Source organism: Cetorhinus maximus, chromosome 29 (assembly GCF_964194155.1).
Source record: "Cetorhinus maximus chromosome 29, sCetMax3.hap1.1, whole genome shotgun sequence".
NCBI lineage: Eukaryota > Metazoa > Chordata > Chondrichthyes > Lamniformes > Cetorhinidae > Cetorhinus > Cetorhinus maximus.
In genome coordinates, this window is record NC_135907.1 from 12,160,141 (window position 1) to 12,182,902 (window position 22,762).

Below are 22,762 nucleotides of genomic sequence, written 5' to 3' on the forward strand. Positions count from 1 at the left end.
TTGATGAAGCAGCTATAGATGGTTGGGCCTGGTTGCCTAATAGTTTACTTGTCCTATGACCAGTAAAGTTAACTTTTGAATTCATCTCCAGTCCTGATTGCAGGCTTAGCGTTTTCACTTTTTAAACTCTGGGAAATGCTACCTCAGTCATCAAAAGCTCAAAACATAATAGAATTTTGGAGTCACTGATGAAAAGTGATTATTTTGTAATTTTATTCCATCCTCTCAATTATGCTTTAGTAATTTGTTGCCAGTTTTTAAAAAAAATTGTAAACTCAGAACAAATTATGTATTGTCACTTTTTTCACCCTGAATTAATAATGAGTAAGAAGGTGTGTATGAGCAATTAACGTGCGCAGCCGGTAGAGCAGCACGCTCTATCGGTGCTTTCATTGTCCCGTGCAATGTACTTTCTGGTTTAGTGAACAGAGAGAGATGCCTATGGCCCCCTCATGGACAATGGCTAATTATGGATGAATCGAACCTGTGCTTGAGAAGGATTATTGACCTGAGCAAGACATCAGGGCCTTTAACTTCCTACCAACTCGGTCTCATTAATTACAATGATGCCCACAACAAAACAATCCTGTGCAGATGAAGTGAAAGAACTCCCCCAGAGTAAAGTTATTGTTAAAGTCAATTGTGGTGTGCTCTACTAATAATCAAGAGCAAATCACTAATATTACAAGATTAGTTTAATCCTTATGTCACAATTAATGCAGTGCTGTACCATTCTTCCAAAGGAGCATCCTGAACAGGTCAATATCTTTGTACTGTAACATTACAACTTCTTACCTTAAAGTATATTATTGCTAAAAGAAAGGAGTTTCTTTTATCATGGACTGAGCTAAGCTAAATTTAAAAACTGTCAAAAGTCAAATCTGCGGAAAATCCCCATGTTATGAAATGCAATTGGCCATTACTGCCAGAACAGCCATTAAGCCCAGAACTGACAAAGGATTGGGATTGGTTCTTTTACAATTTTCCTTCCAAATGAGCAGTTTTGGATTGTACTGGATCCTCCATCTCTAATTTGTTCATTTTTTGCAAAATAAAACTGATCACACTTTGAACAAAACCTCCATTTAAACAGTATTAGTTTGATTTTAATATGCTCCGCAGCTTGCAAAGGATTAAATTAAAGTATTAAATTTAAATGTTCCTGTTTGGTGAGGTTTTAGCACTGATTCTATTTTGAACTCATGCACTTGTATCGACCCCCAAAATGCTGCATAGAAACCTCCTTCCATTTTGAAATTTTTGAGTGTCTGCCTGTCCATTCATGCTGCTCTGTGGTAATGGGATTGGGAGGAAAGTCCCGTGCTTACCTTTTTGCTATTTATTGTTTATTTCTGGCCCTGACTTCATGTCTCAGGCAAATAAATATGCAATTTAAGCCAATTTAAGTTGGATGCACTTTCAAGTGGGATCTTCCACCCTAGGTCTTGTATTCGCTGTGAGCAATTCAATCCTAAAAAGATTTAAATGTGTATTGCTGGGGTTTTCAAGATGGATTAAACCAATGAGTAAGTTTTTATTTTCACTCTAAATTACTGGGCTTCAAAAGTCCAGTGTGCACAAAAGGGAAAGGATAGTGCAATATTCAATATCTGTAGCACCTTAATGATTTTGATTTTTGAATTAGTTGAGAATCCCTGGGGAATAGGAAGCAAAGAAAGTCTGTTTAAAACAATATACACCTTCCAGTTCATTATTGCTATTATATAACGCCTAGGAGCATCTGTTGTACTTTTGTTATTGTTATCTATATTCTTTACATGAGAATTTTCATGAAATCTGTGGTGTATTTTGTAATGAACTGGGCAAGGATTGTTGAATATTCATGATGTGATGCCTAGTAATTGCTAATCTACCACAGTTCAATGTATTTTTAAAAATTCTTTGTAAGTTTGGTATCATCTATGATTAATGCACCAATTTGGGGTCATCGCATGTTGTGGAACTAGAATATTGGCAGATGCCAGTTTAGAACCAGTGTGATTTTATTGTAAACTTTTTCTTGGTTTTTTTTTTGGTGTAATGTTACTGAAATGAACTCAGCAGGTGGCGCTCGTTTTAAAATGAAGGCGAAGGAACATTGCATTATCCTGAATAATGCATAGGTTCTAACCATTCAGATTTTGCACATGTGACCATGGCGTTATATAATAAATATGGTAACCTTACTGTTGTGTGTTGTCAGTGTTTTTGAAAAGAGAAACATGAGCTTTATGAGCTGATGGGTTGGCTATGTATGAAAACCACAAAAAGTGTTTTGTAGTGAAATATGAGCTGCAATATAATCCTTTACAGTGAAACTGACTTTTGAAACAAAATGTGGATCTTGTTGAACAAATGAGCCTCAACAACAAATCTGGACGGCTAATAACTCTTCAACTATCTCCTTGCTTGTCTAAATCAGTAACACGTGATGATTGTATTCTGCTAATTAACATTAAATGTGTTGGGAGGCAGAATCAGAGTAAAGTGCAAGGCTCTCATTTGGCTGATCAGCAATGTGTGATTCTTGTTGGGTACTGAGTCTTTGTGCTCAACATCTTTCACTGGTCCAAAAAATCCCAAATTGTTTCAAATGAAAACTATCTCAAGTGTTTTAAGCCTAAACCAAACACAATGACCAATGTGTGTGGTTGAGTAACTCCTACTGTGGAACTGGGGGCTGAGTTGGCTACTGACTTTAATCAACATTCATCCCTCCAGTCTGCTGTAGCATTTACTGTACACTTTGGTTTTACTGTGAATGCTGTGTTCTATGTTCCTCCTTGTGCTTCGATCAGCTCTTTTGCCTTCTATTGTGTGCATCCTACTCAATGATAGAATGTGCTTCCTTGGGGCCATTTACCCAGAGTTATTAGAGATTCCCAAATTCTCATTTTTCCCCCCTCTAGTAGTAGCTTCTAATTTGTCTTAAGCTGTGAATCAGAGCAAAGTATTCACTGGCTGAATGCCAGAGTGGAAAATTGGGATGAAGCTATCAGATAATATGGCCAAAAATTGTGTTTCTCAACAAAGTGGTTTCACTTGTTTTCTAGTTGAGAAGGCCCACAATTCATTTGTCTACATACTACCTAGCTCCAAGGAAGATTAGTGACTCAATCCTTGGCTTCCCATATGTTCTGAACATCAAATTTAACGGAAGGTCATTCACTTTTTTAGTCGATGCGTTGCAGTAAAAAGACTGCAAAGTGATTAAAATGTCACTGAACTGACTAACCAGTGGGATTGGGTAACATTGACATGTAAGTGGCCCCAGTGAGAGAACTGCCTAGTGTATTGTTGTGTTTAACTGTTCCCTCATGCTTTTCTTCCAGTGCAGACTCTGTGCACTGTTGCACTATAGATTCTAAATACTGTCTATATTTAGCTTATCACTTGCACTTTAATCTGCTTCAACCTCTATTCCATCCCACCTCCAGCTAGTTGTACTGTGTGTGGCTGTCACTTCCTGCTTTAATCTTCTCTATTCCAGTGCAGTCTGTCTCCAATCTTGTCCTGCAACCTAGTGAGTGCTCTGTGTCCCAATCGGCTGCTTTGTAACTATTTCAGTATAAACGCTGCATATACATGATAAACTAAGCCTTAGAGTGTGGTGTGTGATGCGTTGCATTACACTGTCATGCTCCATTTTGCTCCATTTGCTCCATCTCTGCATTGATTGTGATCCATCATATACCATGTAGATCCAGAATGCTGAGGCCTGTGTACTGCAGTGCTCAGCTGCTGCCTCTTACTTCAGTGACCCCTATTCAGTGTAAATCCAGTCAACACTGTAGACTCGTTGGAATGACAAATGGAATTGCAGAATATCTCTGTTCAAATAAATGAAGTTGTAAACCTTTGTGGATTTTTAAACTACTTATTTTCAAAGCGATTAATTGGTCCCTAGATGTTGGTTCCAGATGTGTTTAATTGGCAAACTCCTAATTGCAGCGAATAGTGACAGCTTGTTTGCAGTTGAATTTACAAGCTGAAGCTACTTCAAATGGTTAGCATCAAAACATAAGAAATAGGAACAGGAGTAGACTATTTGATCCCTCGAGCCTGCTCCGCCATTCAATAAGATTCTGGTTGATCATCTTGTGTTTTGATTTCCACATTCCCATCTAACCCCGATATCCTTTGATTCCCTTGCCTAATAGGAATCTGTCTATCTCTGCTTTAAAAATATTCAATGACCCCCACCTTCTGAGGCAGAGAATTCCAAAGTCTCACAACACTCAGAGAAAAAATTTCTCTTCATCTCTGTCCTAAAAGGGCGACCCCTAATTTTAAAACAGTGCCCCCTAGTTCTGGACTCACCCACAAGAGGAAACATCCTTTCAATGTCAAGACCGTTCAGGATCTTGTACACTTAAATTAAATCATCCCTCATTCTTCTAAACTCCAGTGGAAACAAGCCCAGTCTGTTCAACCTTTCCTCATAAGACAGCCCACTCATTCCAGGTATCAAACTAGTCTTTAGTTCTGATGAAGAGTTATACGGACTTGAAACGTTAACTCTGTCTCCCTCTCCACAGATGCTGTCAGACATGCTGAGTTTTTCCAGCAATTTTTGTTTTTGTTTCAGATTTCCAGCATCTGCGGTATTTTGCTTTTATCAATGTAGTAAACCTCCTCTGAACCGCCTCCAATGCATTTACATCATTCCTTAAATAAGGAGATCAAAACTGGACACAATATTCAAGGTGTAGTCTCACCAATGCCCTGTATATCTGAAGCATAACATCCTTACTTTTATGTTCAATCCTTCTTGTAATAAAGGATAGCATTCCATTAGCCGCCTTAATTACTTGCTGTACCTGTATACTAACTTTTTGTGCCTCGTACTAGAACACCTAGATCCCTCTGCACCTCAGAATTATGCAGCCGTTCTCTATTTAAGTAATACTCTGCTTTTTTGTCCTTCCTGTCAAAGGAAACAAATTTACATTTTCCCATATTAAACGCCATTTGCCAGATCTTTGCCTACTCACTCAACCTATCTATGTCCATCTGCAACCTCCTCGTGTCCTCTTCACAACATATTTTCCTACCTATCTTTGTGTCGTCTGCAAATTTAGTTACTGTCTTCACTCTCCTCATCTAAGTCATTGATGTAAATTGTAAAAAGTTGAGGCCCCAGTACACACCCCTGTGGGAGTCCACTCGTCACATCCTGCCAATCAGAAAAAGACCCATTTATGCATACTCTCTGCTTTCTGCCGGCCAGCCAATCTTCTGTCCATGCTAATATGTTACCCACTACACCATGCGCTTTTATTTTCCGTAATAATCTTTGATGTGGCACCTTATCAAATGCCTTCTGGAAATCCAAGTACAGCATGTCTACAGGCTCCCCTTTATCCACTACGCATGTTACTCCTTCAAAAAACTCCAATAAATTGGTTAAATGTGATTTTCCTTTCACAAAACCATGCTGACTCCCCTATTGCCTTGAGCTCTTCTAAGTGCTCAGCTATAACCTCCTTAATGATCAATTCTAATAACTTCCCCATGACAGATGTCAAGCTAACTGGCCTATAGTTTCCTGTTTTCTGCCTCCCTCCCTTCTTGAATAGAGAGGTTATATTTGCTACTTTCCAATCTGATGGAACCTTTCCAGAATCGAGCAAATTTTGGAAAATTAGCACCTGCGCATCAACTACCTCATTAGCCACCTCCTTTAAGACCCTAGGATGTAGTCCATCGGGACCTGGAGACTTGCCAGCCTACAGCTCCATCAATTTGCTCAGTACTGTTTCCCTAATGATTTCAATTTCACCAAGTTCCTTTCTCCTGTTCACCCCCTGATTTTGGAGCAATTACTGGAATGTTTTTTGTATCCTCTATAGTGAACACAAAATATTTGTTCATTTCTTCAGCCACTTCCTCATTATCTACTATTAACTCCCCAATGTCACACTCTAGAGAACCAGCAATCACTTTACTTACTCTTCCTTTTTATGTACCTATAGAAATTCTTGCTATCCGTTTTTACATTGCAGCTTGCATATAATTTCCCTTCTCTACCAGTCATCCTCCCCTCCCATTTGATCTTCTCTGCTAATGGTGCTGTATCTTTCTGCGATACAGTTTAATATGTGTAAGTGGCTTGCTGGTAGTTCCCTCGATTGATGAGAGGTTATGAAACTCTGGGTCTCATTGCAGCCCAATCCTATCCTCATCCAGTGTACACACCCAAACAGTTTTACTGTAAGATTTAATGAATGGTGATTAGGAATCTTAGGTGGTTAACACCAGGCTCCCCCCTCCTCCAATCCCTGCACCCCCTGAATTTGGGGCCACAAAAAACAAGTCGTAGCACCCCCTTCTCCAGCTTCCCAGCTGAGATTCACTAACTCAACACAGATAATGCACCAATTTGAACAACTTAAACCTGTGGAAGCTATTAAATATGCTTCCATAGCATCACTGTTGATCAATTTAGAACCATAGAATGATGCAACACAGAAAGAAACCATCCAGACCACTATACCTGTGCCCTTTTTGAGAGAGCTATCCAGTTAGTCCCATTTTCCTGCACTCTTTTCCATAGCCTGGCAATTTCTTTCTTTTCAAGTTTTTATCCAATTCCTATTTGAAAATTACTATTTTCTTCCTTCAACTTTACGAACACTGCAGTCAAAGGAAAATAGATTTCCTCATGTCACCCCTGGCTCTTTTGCCACTTTTGACAATCTATGTTCTCTCATTACTTGCCCATCTCCCATTAGGAAACAGTATTTCCTTTTTAATTCCATCAAAACACTTTTCTGAATGCACTGCTATTACTGAATGATTTGCATTTTTAAATTCTGTTTTACACTACTCTGATTTTTTTTAATCCACTTTTTAGTCAAAATTAAAGACTGCAGTAGCTCCTCTTATCTCTTCTCTTCCCCTCCCCAGCACCACCACCATCCTCCCCCCACACTATAAAACAGCTGAAGCTAAGTGAACAGGAGAACTACTAGGTGCACTAGCAGATTTGACCATACAGCCTCCCTGCTTCTCCCCTCAGCAGTTCCTGGCTGCCTCAAGACTTCCCCCTGCTTCTAATGATAATGTTGAAAGCTGACCCATGTAGGTAGATTTCGGTATCAACCCACATCCCACCAATGTGTGGTACCATGTGTGGAAGTTTGGCATGCTGTCTACTAACTATGGATGGTTTTGTATTCTGGCATATAACAACCAGTTACTATTGATTGTGCAGTTCATCTCATGTTGCAAACAGAGTTAGCAAAGAGGGATGTTTACCACCCAAATTATAGAATTTTTATTTGAAGTGGAGGAGGGGTGTTGGGTGACAGGTGGTGGGTGCTGGTTACTGACTCCTGGGGTCGAATTTTCCCAAATTTTTCGATGGCAGGTTTTCACGCCGTATTGTCCTGAACCTACCTCATTATTTATGCATGGTGGGTGGGCTCTCATCTCCACCCACCATCACCTTGCTGCTGCATCACGCCAGTCACCATGTTTAAAGTCCAGCTGCAAGCACACATCTCAGTGCTTCCAGTTCACTGCTGCTGCACGGAAGACATGGCGCTGAAAATGAAGAAGACTGCAGCCCCCAGGTTCAACGACACATCTCTCGAGCGGCTTTTGGATGCGGTGGAGGTCCACTGGGATGTCCTCTACCCCCGCTCTGGCTGCAGGGTGGGCAGCAATAGAACTAACCCGGCTTGGGAGGCAGTGGTCAGTGCCAACGCCCTGCAATAGAGGACAGCCACCCAGTGCCTAAAGAAGATGAATGATCTCCTCCATTCCGCCAGGGTAAATCACTCAACTCATCACTCAACTCTCTCACTCACAAACATATCCACAGGGCCCGCACTCGCTGTCAGTTAAAGGGACATTACCATCCACTCTCTCACTCGCTGTCATTGTCCTCATCCATGGGACCACTCAACACCCACACAGGCCAAACATATTTGTCACCTGGCCTGGCAGGCGTCCTGTTTACACTTTTTCCATCTCTGTCCACGCAGGACAAGCTGGCACACAACAAGAGGGGTCGCATTCCTGTGGCGGAATGACTGAAATCAAGGTCCTCATGAACTTTGAAAACTGAGCCATCCAGCTGGCCGGTGAGGCTCTGGACCAGTCCTGTGCTGGCAGTAAGGTTGGCCCTGCTTTACCAAGTGAAGATCTAACAAGGCAACATTCATCAGACAACCATGTTGTGAGTGGTGTGCCCTCTTTCACAGGCCACTGCCATGCACTAATTATCTCTCCTTGCTTTTGCAGGCACATCTGCCAAACAGTCGGCAGAGTCCATGACCCTGGGCCTCCAATCAAGCCGTGAAGAAACCTTTGAAGAGGAATCTGAAGGCACTGCCCCTGAAGTCCCGTCACAGCGCTCACCCACAACCTTCACCAGCGCAGACACACACCTCAGTGGGACCTAGCTTTAGAATAGCCTCTGGATCACTGTCTGATCCACTGCAGGTGGCGGCAGGGACTTCCCAGGTGTCCGGCACTGGGAGGACTGCTAGAGGCCAGAACATTGACAAGTGACAAGTCTCTAGACTCAGTCATGTCACAGTTGCTGGAGCTGCAAAGGCAAGCTTGGGAACATCAGGAAGGGATGTCTGCTGCAACACTCAGATTGCCAGGCACGATGGAGGAGTCCATCCGCCTTCAGTCTGAGGTGATAACGCAGGTCAACGCTAGTAGGAAGGCAGCCGCCATGGAGACTTTGGTCCAGGACTTCACTCCTGCACTGCTGCGTAGGCTCAACTCCATAGTTGGCCTCCAACATTGTGTATGAGAGAGGGGTATTGGGCAGCTCAATCTCACTCCAGCTACCCCTACTCCCCAAGGAGTCAGCCTAGGGCACCCATAGGGAGGAGGATCTGCAGTTGCACGCTCCGGGCCTATCCATCCAGGTGACTGAGTGTCTGGCCCATCTGACTCCACTCTTTCTGTGACTTCAGCTCTAGCTCCACAGGCCGAGCAGGGTGCCACTGCCACACAGCAGTATCCTGAAAGCAGGCTGGGGCCCTCCAAGTCTCAGCCTTCCGGGGACACCCATCAAAGTCATCATAGGGCATCGCAGTCAGCAGGCTGCCTCCACCTCAGCTGTGGATGTCTGAGGAGCAGCAGGACGTAGTGGCAGGGTTAGGACAGTTAAGAATTAGTTGCACAGCCTGGGCATGAGTGTTAATCACTTGTACATACTGTTCACTATTGTCAATAAATTCCCAAGAATGTCTCCCTGCCTGTGGCTCCTTGTTCTGATGAGCAGTGTTCTTGTCACTCAGATGTGAAACCTTTTTGCACAAGATAAAAGAAGGTATCTCAGTCCGGGGCCTCTTCCCTGTGCTGTGTGCAACCTTCAGACCAAAGTGATGGTCCGGCCTCTCACTCCCTGGAGACATTACTGATGCCTGCACAGTGGCAGTGTTTGTCATTTCTACCAGAATGTAGTGGGCAGGTGCCACAGAGTGTTCTCATTCTCTGTGTGCTCTCAGCACCTTTTTAAAGAGAGGCTGTCCCCCAGCTTTTCAGCATCTGTGACCACTGATGCTGTGCTCCAGCTCCTGAAGGGCTCAGGTGCTGAAGGCAGACAAAGCATCAGATGCTTCTAATGTTTCATGGCTGCATCCCTTTGATATGACCCTGATCACAGAGCGCAAGTAAGCTGTCCTTGGCCAGACAGGCGTCAGGGATTCTCAGAGGCTGTGTGAAGTATTATTGAGTGTCCTCAATGCATCACATCGTCATCCCCCTGCAACCCAGTGACTTTTGGGGCCTCCACCGCGTCTCCATGACAGGAGCATTCTCACAGAGGGTATTTGCGCTGCCATAAACCAGACTGGCACCAAACATTCACAAATGCGATGTGAGGAACTATGGGGTCACCCCTCTGCATGTCGTCGTCGCCGCCATCCTCCACAAATCTGGCAGCTTTGAGGGCCTCCCAAGTGCCTCACACTCGTCTAGCCAGTGCGAGGGCCTCATCCCAGTCATCGTCACCTCCGAGGACCACCTCAACCTCACACCTGTTGGTGGCGTCCTCATCGGAGGAGACATGCAGCTCCTCCATTTCCTCCTCAGCCATTGCCCCGTTGGAGCGGCAGGTTGTAAACGGTGCAGCAGATGACGACGATGCGTGACACCCTCTGCGGAGTGTGTTGCAGGGCTCCACCAGACTGGTCCAGGCACCAGAACCTCATCCTCAGCACCCAGATGGTCTGCTCCTCCAAGTTGCAAACTGCGGCATGAGCCTCATTATACCATCGCTGTGCTGCAGTCTGAGGCCGCTGCACAGGTGTCATCAGCCACGGCCTCTGTGGGTAGCCCTTGTCCCCGAGGAGCCATCCCTGCAGCCCCTGTGGACCCTGGAAGATTGACCGACTGAGGATATAGACGTCGTGCACACTCCCTGGAATTCGTACGCACACCTTCAGGATGCGTTTCTGGTGGTTGCAAACCAGCTGCACTTTCAGCGAATGGAAGCCCTTGCGGTTGATTTAGTCCACCGTGTGTTGCGATGGAAATCTGAGGGCCACATGAGTGCAGTCAATCGTATCCTGTACCTGTGGGAAACCAGAGATCTGGGCAAATCCAATTGCTCTTAAATCCTGGCTGTCCTGGTCCTGGGCAAAATGCATAAAGTTGTGTGCCCTCGCAAAGATGGCATCCATAACCCCATGGATGCCATCATGGATCCCACAAAGGTCACCTGTGCAGCCCTGAAATGAGCCAGTGGCATAGAAATTGAGCGCCATGGTCATTTTCACAGCCACTGGCAGTGGATGCCCTCCATATCCCTGTGGCACAAAATCCTGCAGTAAATGGCAGATGTGAGTGACCAGTTCCCTCGACATACGCAGTCTTCGGCGACACTGGTTCTCAGTCATCTGCAAAAATGAAAGGTAGCATCTGCAGACCCTGGGTGTCACTAGGCGCCGACTAGCAATGACTCGCTGTGGCTCTTGGGCAGCATGTGAGGGAACCCCAGCCACCCCTGCTTCCTAAGGTTGCTGCTCCTGCCTCTGTGCAGCCAGGAGCCTCAGTCGCTCTCTCCTTCATCTTCGTGCTCGGTAGGCCATCAGGCATACAGCTAGTTCACCAGGCTCCATGATCCTGATGTTCTACTCCTGCAGGATGATAAGAGAGAGACACGTGGTTAGTATAGGTGTACTAGGAACCTGTCCTGGTTAAGTGTATGATGGCCTCTTAACGCTTACTGGAGAGTGCTGGCCACCACTTGGAGGGCCAGAGATTGGTGAGCTGCATGGCTGCCCTGTTAGCTTGAACCATGAGGGAGACTGGTCCAAACCGGGATGCTGACATTGCAAGAGGCTGTGAGCGCCTCCAGCAGTGACTGCGACATGGCCAGCTTTAGCAAGGAGATTGTACAACATGTGCAGTCCAACTGCTCTGCAGTCCACTAAGTGCAGTGCTGGGCGAGGGGGTGGTGGAGAGGGGTGTCTGCAGAACTTGGTGGCACTTGGATGCCTCTGCGTTGTTTGAGTGGGCAGATAAGCTTGGAGCCTGACCCCAGTCATATCCATGTGGCTGCACCTGAACTTTCTCAGTTGCAGAGGAATAGTCACTTTTTGTACAGGTTTCCCTAATGCATGGCCACTTTCCCTCGTCCACCCTGAATGCTCTATATTCAACATTTCCATGATGGCAGAGACACATGTCTCCCTCCACCAACAGTCGCCTGGAGGCTGGGCTGCCCTTAGCTACCCCCACGCCACCAGTCGCCTCAACGACAAGGTTGCACTTGCACCGCCATCCCCCACAAAGCTTGCAAAACAACAGGTGACCCTGGTGAGCTCCACAGAACATTGCTGTGCACTCACCTCCAGTTCACCCAGAATTCGGGCTGCCAAGTGTACATCACCTCTGTGCTGTTGTGAAGCTTTCCCACCAACATGGACGGACAATTCAGTGGAGGTGCAGGAGCCTGGCGGGATGACCTGATAATGATATGCAAATGTATTGCAATGAGGTTCCCGGCGACCGATGGCGGGAAATGTGGCCTGCTGTTGGCAGGCTGAGCAGACAATGGCTACTGCCTTCCTGCTGTCGTGAAACTGATCATACCATATTGTCTGCTCATGCCACCTATCACGCCCGCCATCAGAGGGCACAGAAAATTCCACCCCTGATTTCCCAGGACCTGACTACATCACAAACTGCATTTATTTTCAACATAATCAGGACTAGATGAGTGATTTAGTTGAGTGAAATACCATTAAACCAATAGCACCATTACCATAGACTTTCCCTCAGCCAGTGATCAACAAAATAAGGCCTGCCGTTAACCTATTTGAAAATTACACATCTACCACAAGCACAAATGTCACATTGAGAGGTGCAATGCCTGCATAGAAATCATAGAAAATATGCAACACCTTCGTTAGAGACACAAATTTGCTGAATTCTTCATATCTGCAACCTGAAATTGATGAACATATTGTAATCTTTTAGAGTTCCCTGACCATTTTACTGAGTGACTGAATCCTATTTTGTTAACAAATCTTTGGAGCCTAAAAGAGCTGCAGATCCACCTGAGCAGGATACACTGCATTGCACTATGTAACACTCCTGTCCTTAAAATATTGCATCAACTGACTAATGCCATGGAAGATGTGTTGGTCATTTTTTAAAAAAATCTAGATTAAAATGCTGCTCTGCTTGTTTAAATGCGCATAATATTAACTGCCAAAGGTGTTACCAAATTAAAGAAACGCAACAATAAGGGACCATAAGCAATAATGGACCATAAGTTTTGAATGTAGTGGGTAGGGCCCTTTTTTCGACTACCTAAAGGCCAACTACTTTCAATGCAAGTTTGTTCAGCCCATACTATCATTACTGTTTGTGTCTCTGCCATCATGGAAATGTTGCAATATTCTCAGATCACATACTTAAATGCTTCCATGAGATACAAAAGGCTATCCTAACAAACTTAAGAGGTATTAAAGCTAACGGAAGGTTTTATAACTATATTGAGAAGGTGAGTAGTAAGGGAGAATGTGGGCCCATTGGAGACAGTTGCAGGAGGGATTATGGATAATAAGGAAATGGCAGACTTGTTAAATGAATATTTTCTATTCGTTTTCATGGCGAAGGGAGAGGACAGAATACCAGCGGTAGAAGGGAACCCGAGGTAAAGTTAAGGGGAGGAACTTAAAAACACAGCAATGCAAAAAATAATGCAGACAAAATTTCTGCGTGTGTAAAGAAATGAGAAATGTTAGATACATGGGTCATAATTTTTCCAAGCTCTCTGGACTAGGTAGATATGCCTTTGGGTTGGAAAAGTGCAAATGTCACTCTATTATTTAAAACAATTGTGAGAAACAGGAAACTAGAGACTGTCAATTTAACATCAATGCAGGGAAGTTACTGGAATTTTATCGGGAATAGACTCATCAGGGAAGTTACTTAAATTTTATTGGGAATAGAGTCATGAAGAATTTGTACAAGACTCACTGAACATTTGTACAAATATAAACTGATCAGAGAGAGGAGTCCACATGGAGTCCAAAGCTAGAGGTTATAAATATTCATAAATCTAACAGGGAATTCTAGAGAAATTTCTTCACTCACTAGCAAGAATGTAGAACATGCTATCAGTTGTTGAGCAGTTGAGGCAATCAGCATAGCAAGCTGTATGAGTAAATAAGGGAGAAAGGAATGGAAGATATCCTGATTAGTTAGATGAAGTAGGGTGGGAGGAGGCTCACATAGAGCATAAATGTCAGCATAGACCAGTTGGGCCGGATGACCTGTTTTTGTGATGTACGGTGATGTAAAGGGTGAGTCATGTCGGCATAATCAAGTTGAACTTTTTGAATCACTAACAAGGTAGATAGGGAAGTATCAAATGGCTATTGTCTATATGAACTTCCAGAAGGCAGCTGATAAGGTTCAACATGAGATTGAGTAGAAATGAGAGTGTGAGGAACTGGAGGTAACCTTGTAACATAGGTTGGTTATTATTTGAGAGATAGGAGAGAAAGGGAAGGGATTCTGATTGGTAGAATGTGAATGTGGTGTTCTCCAGAGGGACCTCAAATTTTCACCATATACTTCAATGATTTGGATGAAGGAATTAAGAGTTGTATATCTAGGTTTGGAGACAACACTGTCTTGGGAACAGCAGAGTAGATGGCAACAGGAAGTTAGAAGGTGCATAGACAGATTAAGTTAGTAGCCAAAACTGGGGCCCATGGAGTTCAAAGTGAGGAGTGTGAAACCCAATTTTGATACTAGAAAAATATGTACAAAATATTTTTTTGTAATGACAAGTGTCTGGAAATTGTGGAGAAGTAAGGGATTTGGGGCATCCAGGTACACACATCACTAAAAACTAGTACATTGGTACAAAATATACTCAAAATAAAATGCTCATTGGGGATCAGCCTCTCTATCTGTTGCACTTACAAATCTTATGCCTGTAGAGCCTTGCTCCTTAGATCAGTGAAAATTTTTTTGGCATTGTTTCGAATTCTTCATCGATCCATTCCCTATACACTTGCATATGACTTGTTTTGCAAATCAGGGGTCTGCAGCGGTTCAAGAAGGCATTTCAGCACCACCTTCTCGAGGGCAGTTAGGAATGGGGCAATAAATGCTGGCCTATCCAGTGACACCCACATCCTGTAAATTGAATTTTAAAATTTTCTGCTAGACTCTTGACATTTTCCCCGTGCCAGACATGGAGTTAGATGAACTGTTTCATGGTAGCAATCATATCAGAGACAGAAAACCATCCCAGGCCTTCTCAACCTTCTGCACTAAAATGAACTTCCATCCAGTTCAGTTGTATGGCTGGAAAAAGAGATAAGGACACCCCTTACCTTCCTCAGCCCTACAACCCTAAAAATGTCAAAGCCAAGCACAAAGGCTCCAGTTGCGACTGAAGGGCAAATGCACAATGTCATTTCTAATAGCAATTTGTACCTCTGTTCTGTAAGTCACCTCTATGATCTAATCATCTGAGAAATGGAGGACTATTCCTGCAACATGCACAGAAATCCACAGAATCTGTGCCTATACAGTAAATGTGTAATAAATCTATTATTGATTGTAATGGAAGTGTGTTTTGGCGAAGGCATAAATGTTGCAGCCAGAATTTCCTCTCTCCTTGAAAGCTTTGCCTCCATCTATCTGTATGTTCATCTGTGTTTCTTTCACGGTATCTTTCCATTTCTTTTGGTGGTCTCAACAGCCAAGATGGTCACTTCTGCAACTGGGAGATCAAGTGGACCATAGTTTCCTCCATAACTTTAGTGCCTTTGCTGAGATGGAAAGGGTCAGCCTTCCGGCAGGGACAAGGCACAATTCTCTGACCCCATACAGTTCTCCACCTGGAAGCTAGACGGAGAATTGGTCAAATTTGGCCAGTGTAGAATTAGCCTGTTACTGTGAAATGAAAAAGAAATGAATGTTGGTGAATGTTGCGATAGCAGCTTTTGCTGACTGTGTGGTTCAGAGCATGAATATGTTCCTTTCACTATTAATGCTCATTTCTATGAAATCACTAACGAATAGATTAGAATTGGTGTGATTGTCCAATGCTACTTAGTACATTACTGGTAAATTCATTTGGATGTTTTTTTAAATATCTGTTATTCCCCTTACTGGTCCCTGTGACCAGCAATTAACCTTCAATACTTCTATTTAAACCAACATAATGAAGATGCAAGAAAATCTATTATTAATAAACAGGCCCATGAAATCTATTATTAATACACAGGTCATGAATTGAGAAATCCTGCTGCTGTTCATCCCATTCCCAAACAATCCTAGGCACAGCAAAACTCCTCTGAGGTGAATTTCCATCAGGGCTCTCCGACTTGTCCTTTTTCCCTCAGGGTTTCTGTCACTGTTCTGCTAAAGTCATGGAGGGCACTTGGGAGAACCCCTGTGGGAATTAACCCCGTGGCATGTGCATGCTTCATTGTTTATTATCCCTAATTTTCTCAATTGTTTCTTTGTGAATTCATTTTTCTCCTTTTTAGAAACTCTTCTCAGCAACTTGCATTATTTAGTGCCTTTAACTTAGTAAAATTACCCAAACCACCTTACAGGGGCATTACCAAATAAAAATTTACATCAAACCATATTAGTGGATAAGAGAGATATTTTAAGAAGCGTCTTCAGCAGAAGGGGACGGAATGATTTAGGGAGGGAATTCTAGAGCTTAAGGTCTCGCCAGATGAGGGCATGGACACGAGTGATGGAGTGATGAAAATCGGGATGCACAAGAGGCCAAAATTGGAAGAGTGCAAAGATTCCGGGAGGGAAGCTTGGTGTTGTAGGGCTGGCGAACGATAGAGGGAGGAAGGGGTGAGGCCATGGAGGGATTTGAAAACAAGGATGAGAATTTTAAAACTGAGACGGTGACGAACCTGCAGCCAATGTCAGTCAGTGAACACACTGGATGATAGATGAACAAAACAGTTTCACTTGGGATACGGGTTCAAAGTTTTGGATGACCTCACGTTTACGGATGGTGCAAGATGAGAGGCTAGCCAGGAAAGCATTAAGAATTGTCAAGTTTAGAGTAGACAAAGATATGGATGAGAGTTTCTGACAGTGGCTTTGGTCTTCCAATTACTGTATTTAATTGGAGGAAATTCCTGCTCATCCAATACTATATGTTGGACAAGCACTGCTTACAAATGAGAGGCATAGGAGAGGTTGAGAGAGAGGTAGCGATGAGGCAGAACTGGATATCGTCAGCGTACATAATGTGGGAACAAATCTGACCCCAAGTATTAAAGCAAGCCATTTGCGTTTATTGCCAGCTGGCTTTTTAAGAAATAAAATGTGTACCTGCTCCTTCTATTCCATAAAGGGGCTATTAATACAACGGTGTTTACACTTGCAACATTTACATTGTTACTTTTGTCTGAACGGCTGCAGTAATTAATGTAAACCTTGTTAAGTTTGTGGTTCCATTTTAAATTCTAACCAGAATATCTGCTCATTCAAGTCATTGCACAAGATTTCCATGTCATTTTTGATCCACTAATCGTGGGTTCAGTGGGGTTCTGATATCCGTCAGCAGGATGTCAAGGTGGGGATTTTTGACTTCCCTTGGTTGCAGATGCTGGAGCTCCAGGAAGGAGTTGGTGCTCCAGTTCTGGGTATTGAGCAATAAATAGCAAAACAGTCCCAATCCCACAGTTGCAATCATGCCCCATTGCTGTGCTTAATCCATGATTACACTTTAATCACCATCTCCCTAACAATCAATATGCAAGACTTTTATAATTCTAGGCACTCACAACTGCAAATAGTGAGAGATTTTTAAAAATGATTTGACATAATGTATTAATCAGTATTAAGGTTTATGAAAGAATGAAACAGTCACTGAACTGGACCTTTAAAATGAGCCAGTAGAAAATGGCAAGAAGCCACAGTGCAATTAACACCAGTCACAGGTCTGTACGTAGTGACGTGACCACATGTTGATAATGTAGCCCATCACGACTAGAGGAATGCCATTGCAAAACACAGCAGTTTTTTCTTTCAGAGTGCAAAGACAGGAGGAAGTGACATGGGAGCTGTCATTGACCTGACGGGTGATGATGAAGATGATGTATCTGCACAAGGTATGGAGCTTTGTGATATTCCTCCTCCTTCCTCTAACAGCTTTCCTATACTTAATGTGATCGAATATCACTCTAGTCAAATCTGCAACCCTCACTTGTAATTGCAATGTATTCCTGGCTAACTTGCTAAAAGGCTTATCTGATTTTGGTGCAGAGTTTTGTCTCTGGGGAATTGGTATTTGTATCATCTTATGGATTTACCTTCTTTGTTTTTTATTAACTTTTGTGTTCTGCAAACTGCTGCGTAGAGACTGTGTTAAAGGGTTGCATTTTAGCCATTCTCTTGTCTATCTGTTCAGTCCCTAGCTTTAGTGCAGCAGTTTAGAGGGGGGCAAGTAGCCTTCATGCTTAAGGATTAAATCATTTCAATGATGAAGGATATGACGAGGTGTAAACAGGCAGTGGGTAGAGGTATGAGATAGAAAAGGATTTAAGACCTAGTTGCACTTGTGTATAAGCCCCCTGGTGGCAGCTCTGTAGTAGTAGATTACATAAATTCTGAGATTAGAGACACATGCAGCAAAGGAAAGGTAGTGTGGTTTTAATAAGGGATTTCGACTTTCATATAGATTGGGAAAAGCAGGCTAACACATGCCAGAATGTAGTGAATTCTGGGATAGTTTTCTGCAACAATACGTCCTAGAATCAACAAGGGGACATATTAGATTTAGTAATGAGCTTCGCAGATACTATGATCTCCCAAAGGTGTGTCTATTCAGAAACCGTACTTTTAGATTGGAAAATTATGCATATAACTCCACTATTTAAGAAAGGTGAGAGAGGAAATTATAGACCCATCTCGTCTGGAAATTACTAGAGTCTATAATTAAGGTTAGGGTGACTGAGCACTGAGAGGGAACTCGCATGGATTTGTAAAGGTTGGATCATTCCTGATGAAAGTGATTGAATTTTTTGAAGAACTGACTAAACTAGTCAACAGGGGAATATGTATGGATGTTATTTATGTGGACTTCCAGAAGACACTTGATAAAGTCCCTCATAAGAGACTGTTAGCTAAAGTTGAAGCCCTTGGAATTGAAGGCAGTTTATTGATCTGGGTGGCAGGAGACACAGTAGAAATAATGGGCAGGTACTCTGAATGGCAGGAGGGTGACTGGTGTTTACCCGCAAATGTGTGTTGGGGCTCGACTATTCAGCATACTTATTAAAGGCTCAGATGATGGGATAGAAAGCCGCATATCCAAATTTTCCGATGACCTAAAGATAGGCAGCATTGTAAGCAGTGTAGATGAAAGCATAAAATGGATATTGATCGACTAAATGAATGGGCAAAACTGTGACAAATAGATTTCAACATAAATGTCAGGTCACTTTGGACAAAAACGGATAGAACATGGTTCTTTATGAATGGTGAAAAGTGAGAAACAGTGGACGTTTAAAGAGACTTGGAGTTCTTGGTACGTGGATCATTAAAATGTCATGAACAGGTATAGAAAATAATCAAAAAAGCTAAAGCTAAGGTCGGTATATCTAGAGGATTGGAACTCAAGTCAGTAGATGTCATGCTCTACTTTTACAAAACCCTGGTTAGATCAAACCTGCAGTGCTATGAGCAGTTCAGAGTACCACACCTTAAGTATATAATGGCCTTGGAGGGAGTGCAACATGGGTTTATCGGAATGATATCTGGGCTCCAAATTACAAGAAAAGATTACACATTGCGGGATTGCATACCCTGGCATTTAGAAGGTTAAGGAGTGATTTGATCAAAGTTAAGATATTCAAGGAAACGGGGTAGTTCAAGAGAAACTATTTCAGTTATTTGGGAAGTATAGGTCTAGGAGGCATAGTCTAAAAATTAGAGTTAGGTCTTTCAGGAGTGAAATTAGGAATTACTTATGCACGCTGTGGTAGAATTTTGGAGAACACTTCCGCAAACGAGAATTGATGCTAGATTAATTGTAATTTTAAATCAATTTTTTTTTTATTGTTATCCAAAGCTATCAAGAAGTATGGATTAATTAGCCATGATCTCATTGAATTGCAAAACAGGTTCAAGGGGCTCCTGTTCCTATGTTTATTTGAAGACCATCAGAAGTTGTTCACCTTTTTGTCAGATTGCATGAAGGAAATACCTCATTACAGCAGTAAGAATGTTTGAGTGGTATACTGGGATGGTTTATAGAGCCTTAAGTAAAATTTGAGCTTGGATGTTGAGGACATAACATCCCCTTATTTTTACAATCTTTTTAAATAAATGTGTGCATAAACAGTTCTCCCCTCTCTTTGGGGTGATACTGCACTGTGGATGTTTACAAAAGGCTGATATGCTATTTTCTTGCCTAGATGCCAGGAAACAGAATCAGGCTGTTAACCAAGGAACAACTCAGCTTCCAGTATCTTCACCCACTGTCCAGCCACAGGTCAGACCCCCTGCAGCTCCCCAGGGAATTTCTCCACAGCAGACTTCTGCACAGTCCCACTTGTCAGCACCGCAGAACAGCCCGGGTACAGTTGGGTTAACCATACAGACCACCAACGTGCACAGCGTGTCTGCAGGTAGAGTACTAACAGGTACTGGAACCAATATTAATGGTCACAGTTTCTGATCACATCCAAGCAGTAGTATTAGGGTTGAGAAGTGGTGAGGGTCAGGTGGCTGATAATTGTTACACTTCTAAAAGTTGCAGATGATCTAAACTGATGCTTCAGTGCAGAGGGAATGCCGCACGATCAAAGGTGAAATCTTTTGGATGAAATGCTAAACCGGATTAATGGGCATAAAAGATTCCGTGGAATTATTTGAGAATTTGGGGAGGTTCTCCCAATTTCCTGGCCAATATTTATCCCTCAACCAACATCACTAAAACAGACTGTCTGGTCATTGTCACATTGCTGTTTGCAGGAGCTCGCTGTGCACAAATTGGCTACTTACAAATTTCCTGTATTACAACAGTGACTACACTTCAAAACTACTTCATTGGCTGTGAAGCGTTTTGGGATGTCCTGAAGCTGTGAAAGGCAGTATAGCAGTGCGAGCTCTTTATTTCCTTAATCTTCATGAACTGGGTGGCTCTATTGCACTGGATGTTATCAGTTGAGTCTTCAGAGAGGCTCTTTTTTTCTGTTCATGAGTGGAAATTTGGGGAAAGAGAACCTGTATTAATGTTGCCACCATTTTCAGTAGCTTGTATTCAGACACATTTTATGAAGTAATTGTCTGTTTTGATAACATGATGCTTCTGGGACGATTGCACTAAGCGTATTAGCATGCTTGTGTTAGCACTGGTTTTCAGAATGTTAAAAGGGGTCAATAGTACGTTACTGTGCATGGAATTTTGCTGTGCACAAATTAGCTGCTGTTTACATTACAGTGATTATATATAAGATTTTTATTTAATTGGCTATAAAATGCTTTCGGACATCCTGAGATTGTGAAAGATTTGATATAGATGCAAGCCACGGGTTTGGCTATTTAAAAAGTCTGGTCTTATTAAAAATGTAGAGCAGACATGACAAAATGTTTAATATGTTCTCTTTGTAGGGCAAACAAGTGCTAACATGCTTCAGCATCAACGTCCTCCAATGCCGCCACCAACATCACAGGCCCCTGTGAGACCACCCCTTCCAACTCTCCAAAGAGGAAGTACAAACCCAACGGTTTTTACAACACCCCCTCCATACCAAAGTCACAATCCAGTGCGTGCCGTCACAACACAGAGCCAGGCTATGCGACAGCCCAGCCCTCAACCACCAGTTAGTGGTAAGGATACTGTTCATATGTTAAGTTTAGCTTACTGTAAGGGGAAGGACAATCTTGAACAGTATATATCCAATCCATTTTTCATACATTATTATTTCCCAAGAATATTCAGCTTCTATTTAAAACGAGTTAGTAAATGGTCTGTGGCATTGCATGCAGACAGTAGTTTAATCTCTTTTATTGATCAAGCTTGTGGTTGTGTTGCGAACAAGAATTCAAAAACTCTGTCCACACAGCCAGTTAGTGGCAGAACCTGTAACTGCACTTTGGTGTAACAGAATTGAATGGGAACTGTGAACATGGGAATTGTGGACGTGGCAAAGTACAATGTTACATGTTGACAAGAAAGCATAACCAAAAATCATGACAGTAGGAAGTCAGGTTTGTAGACAGGAAGTGTACACTGTGCAGCAGTTCATTCATGACGTGCCAATGTCTTTCCAGGCCAGACACCTGCCATGTTGGGTTTCCTCAGCACCAGGCTGCTGCAGTGATGTTTCCAACAGGGCAGAGGCCATTCATCCTGCAACAGCTCTTTTGATGTCGTGAGAAGTTGGGAGCTTATCCAGAATGCCCCACTCTAGGAAACCATGCTGCCACCTGGATTGATTAGGAATTCACAGCATTGATTTTATTTCATTTTGAAAATGAATTTCCTGTGCCGCCAGCTGAGAGATGTGCTATTTATCAATCTGCCTGGACCAGGTTCAAAACCAGACGCAAGAATTAAATGTACTCTTTAGAATAATAGAACCATAAAACGGTTACAGCACAGAAGAAGGCTCATTGAGTTCACATTGGCTATCTGCAAGAGCAGCCCGGCTAGTCCTACTCCCCAGGCCATTCCCCATATGCAATTTTTTTATCTTCGTGTGCTTATCCAATTCCCTATCGAAAGCCAAGGTTGCAGCTGCCTCTACTCTCAGGCAATGCATTCCAGATCCTAACCACTCGCTGCCTAAAAACATGTTTTCTCATGTCACCTTTAATTCTTTTGCCAATCGCCTTAAATCTATGCACTCTCATTCTTGACCCTTCTAGCAATGGAAACAGTGTCTCTCTTAATCTAATCTGTCAAGACACCTCATGATTTGAATACCTCTATCAAATTTCCTCTCAACCTCTCTAATGAGAATAACCCCAACTTTTCCAATCTATCCTCCTAATCAAAGTTCCTCATCCTTAGAACCATTCTCGTAAATCTTTTCTGCACCATCTAAAGCCTTCACGCCCTTTCTAAAGTGTGGTGCCCAGAATCAGACAACGGGCCAGATTTTTGCAAAGTCAAGAAGATACAGCGGACCTTAAAATGGTGGGAGGCACTGTGTCCAATTCTGACAGATCCAATTTTTGCCAGTAGGGAAAAGGGAGCGGGGCATGATTCAACAAGAGAAATATGAACTCAGCAGGCCCATTTGAACTTAGTGCTGAGTTCAAACAGACC

The 22,762-nt window shown here is 42.8% G+C and overlaps 1 protein-coding gene across 10 annotated transcripts in view; it reads left to right on the forward strand.

Moving 5' to 3' along the window:
* Positions 1-22,762, forward strand: part of LOC144669618 (activating transcription factor 7-interacting protein 1-like) — a 183,793-nt gene that overhangs the window by 152,057 nt on the left and 8,974 nt on the right. For 8 of the 10 annotated variants that reach the window (XM_078532158.1, XM_078532165.1, XM_078532159.1 and 5 more), the window contains 3 exons: positions 17,516-17,594; positions 19,902-20,129; positions 21,100-21,318. In XM_078532158.1, the coding sequence (XP_078388284.1) occupies positions 17,516-17,594; positions 19,902-20,129; positions 21,100-21,318 (526 nt within the window). The remainder of the gene's footprint in view (positions 1-17,515; positions 17,595-19,901; positions 20,130-21,099; positions 21,319-22,762) is intronic. The other 2 variants (XM_078532166.1, XM_078532168.1) reach the window with 1 other exon arrangement.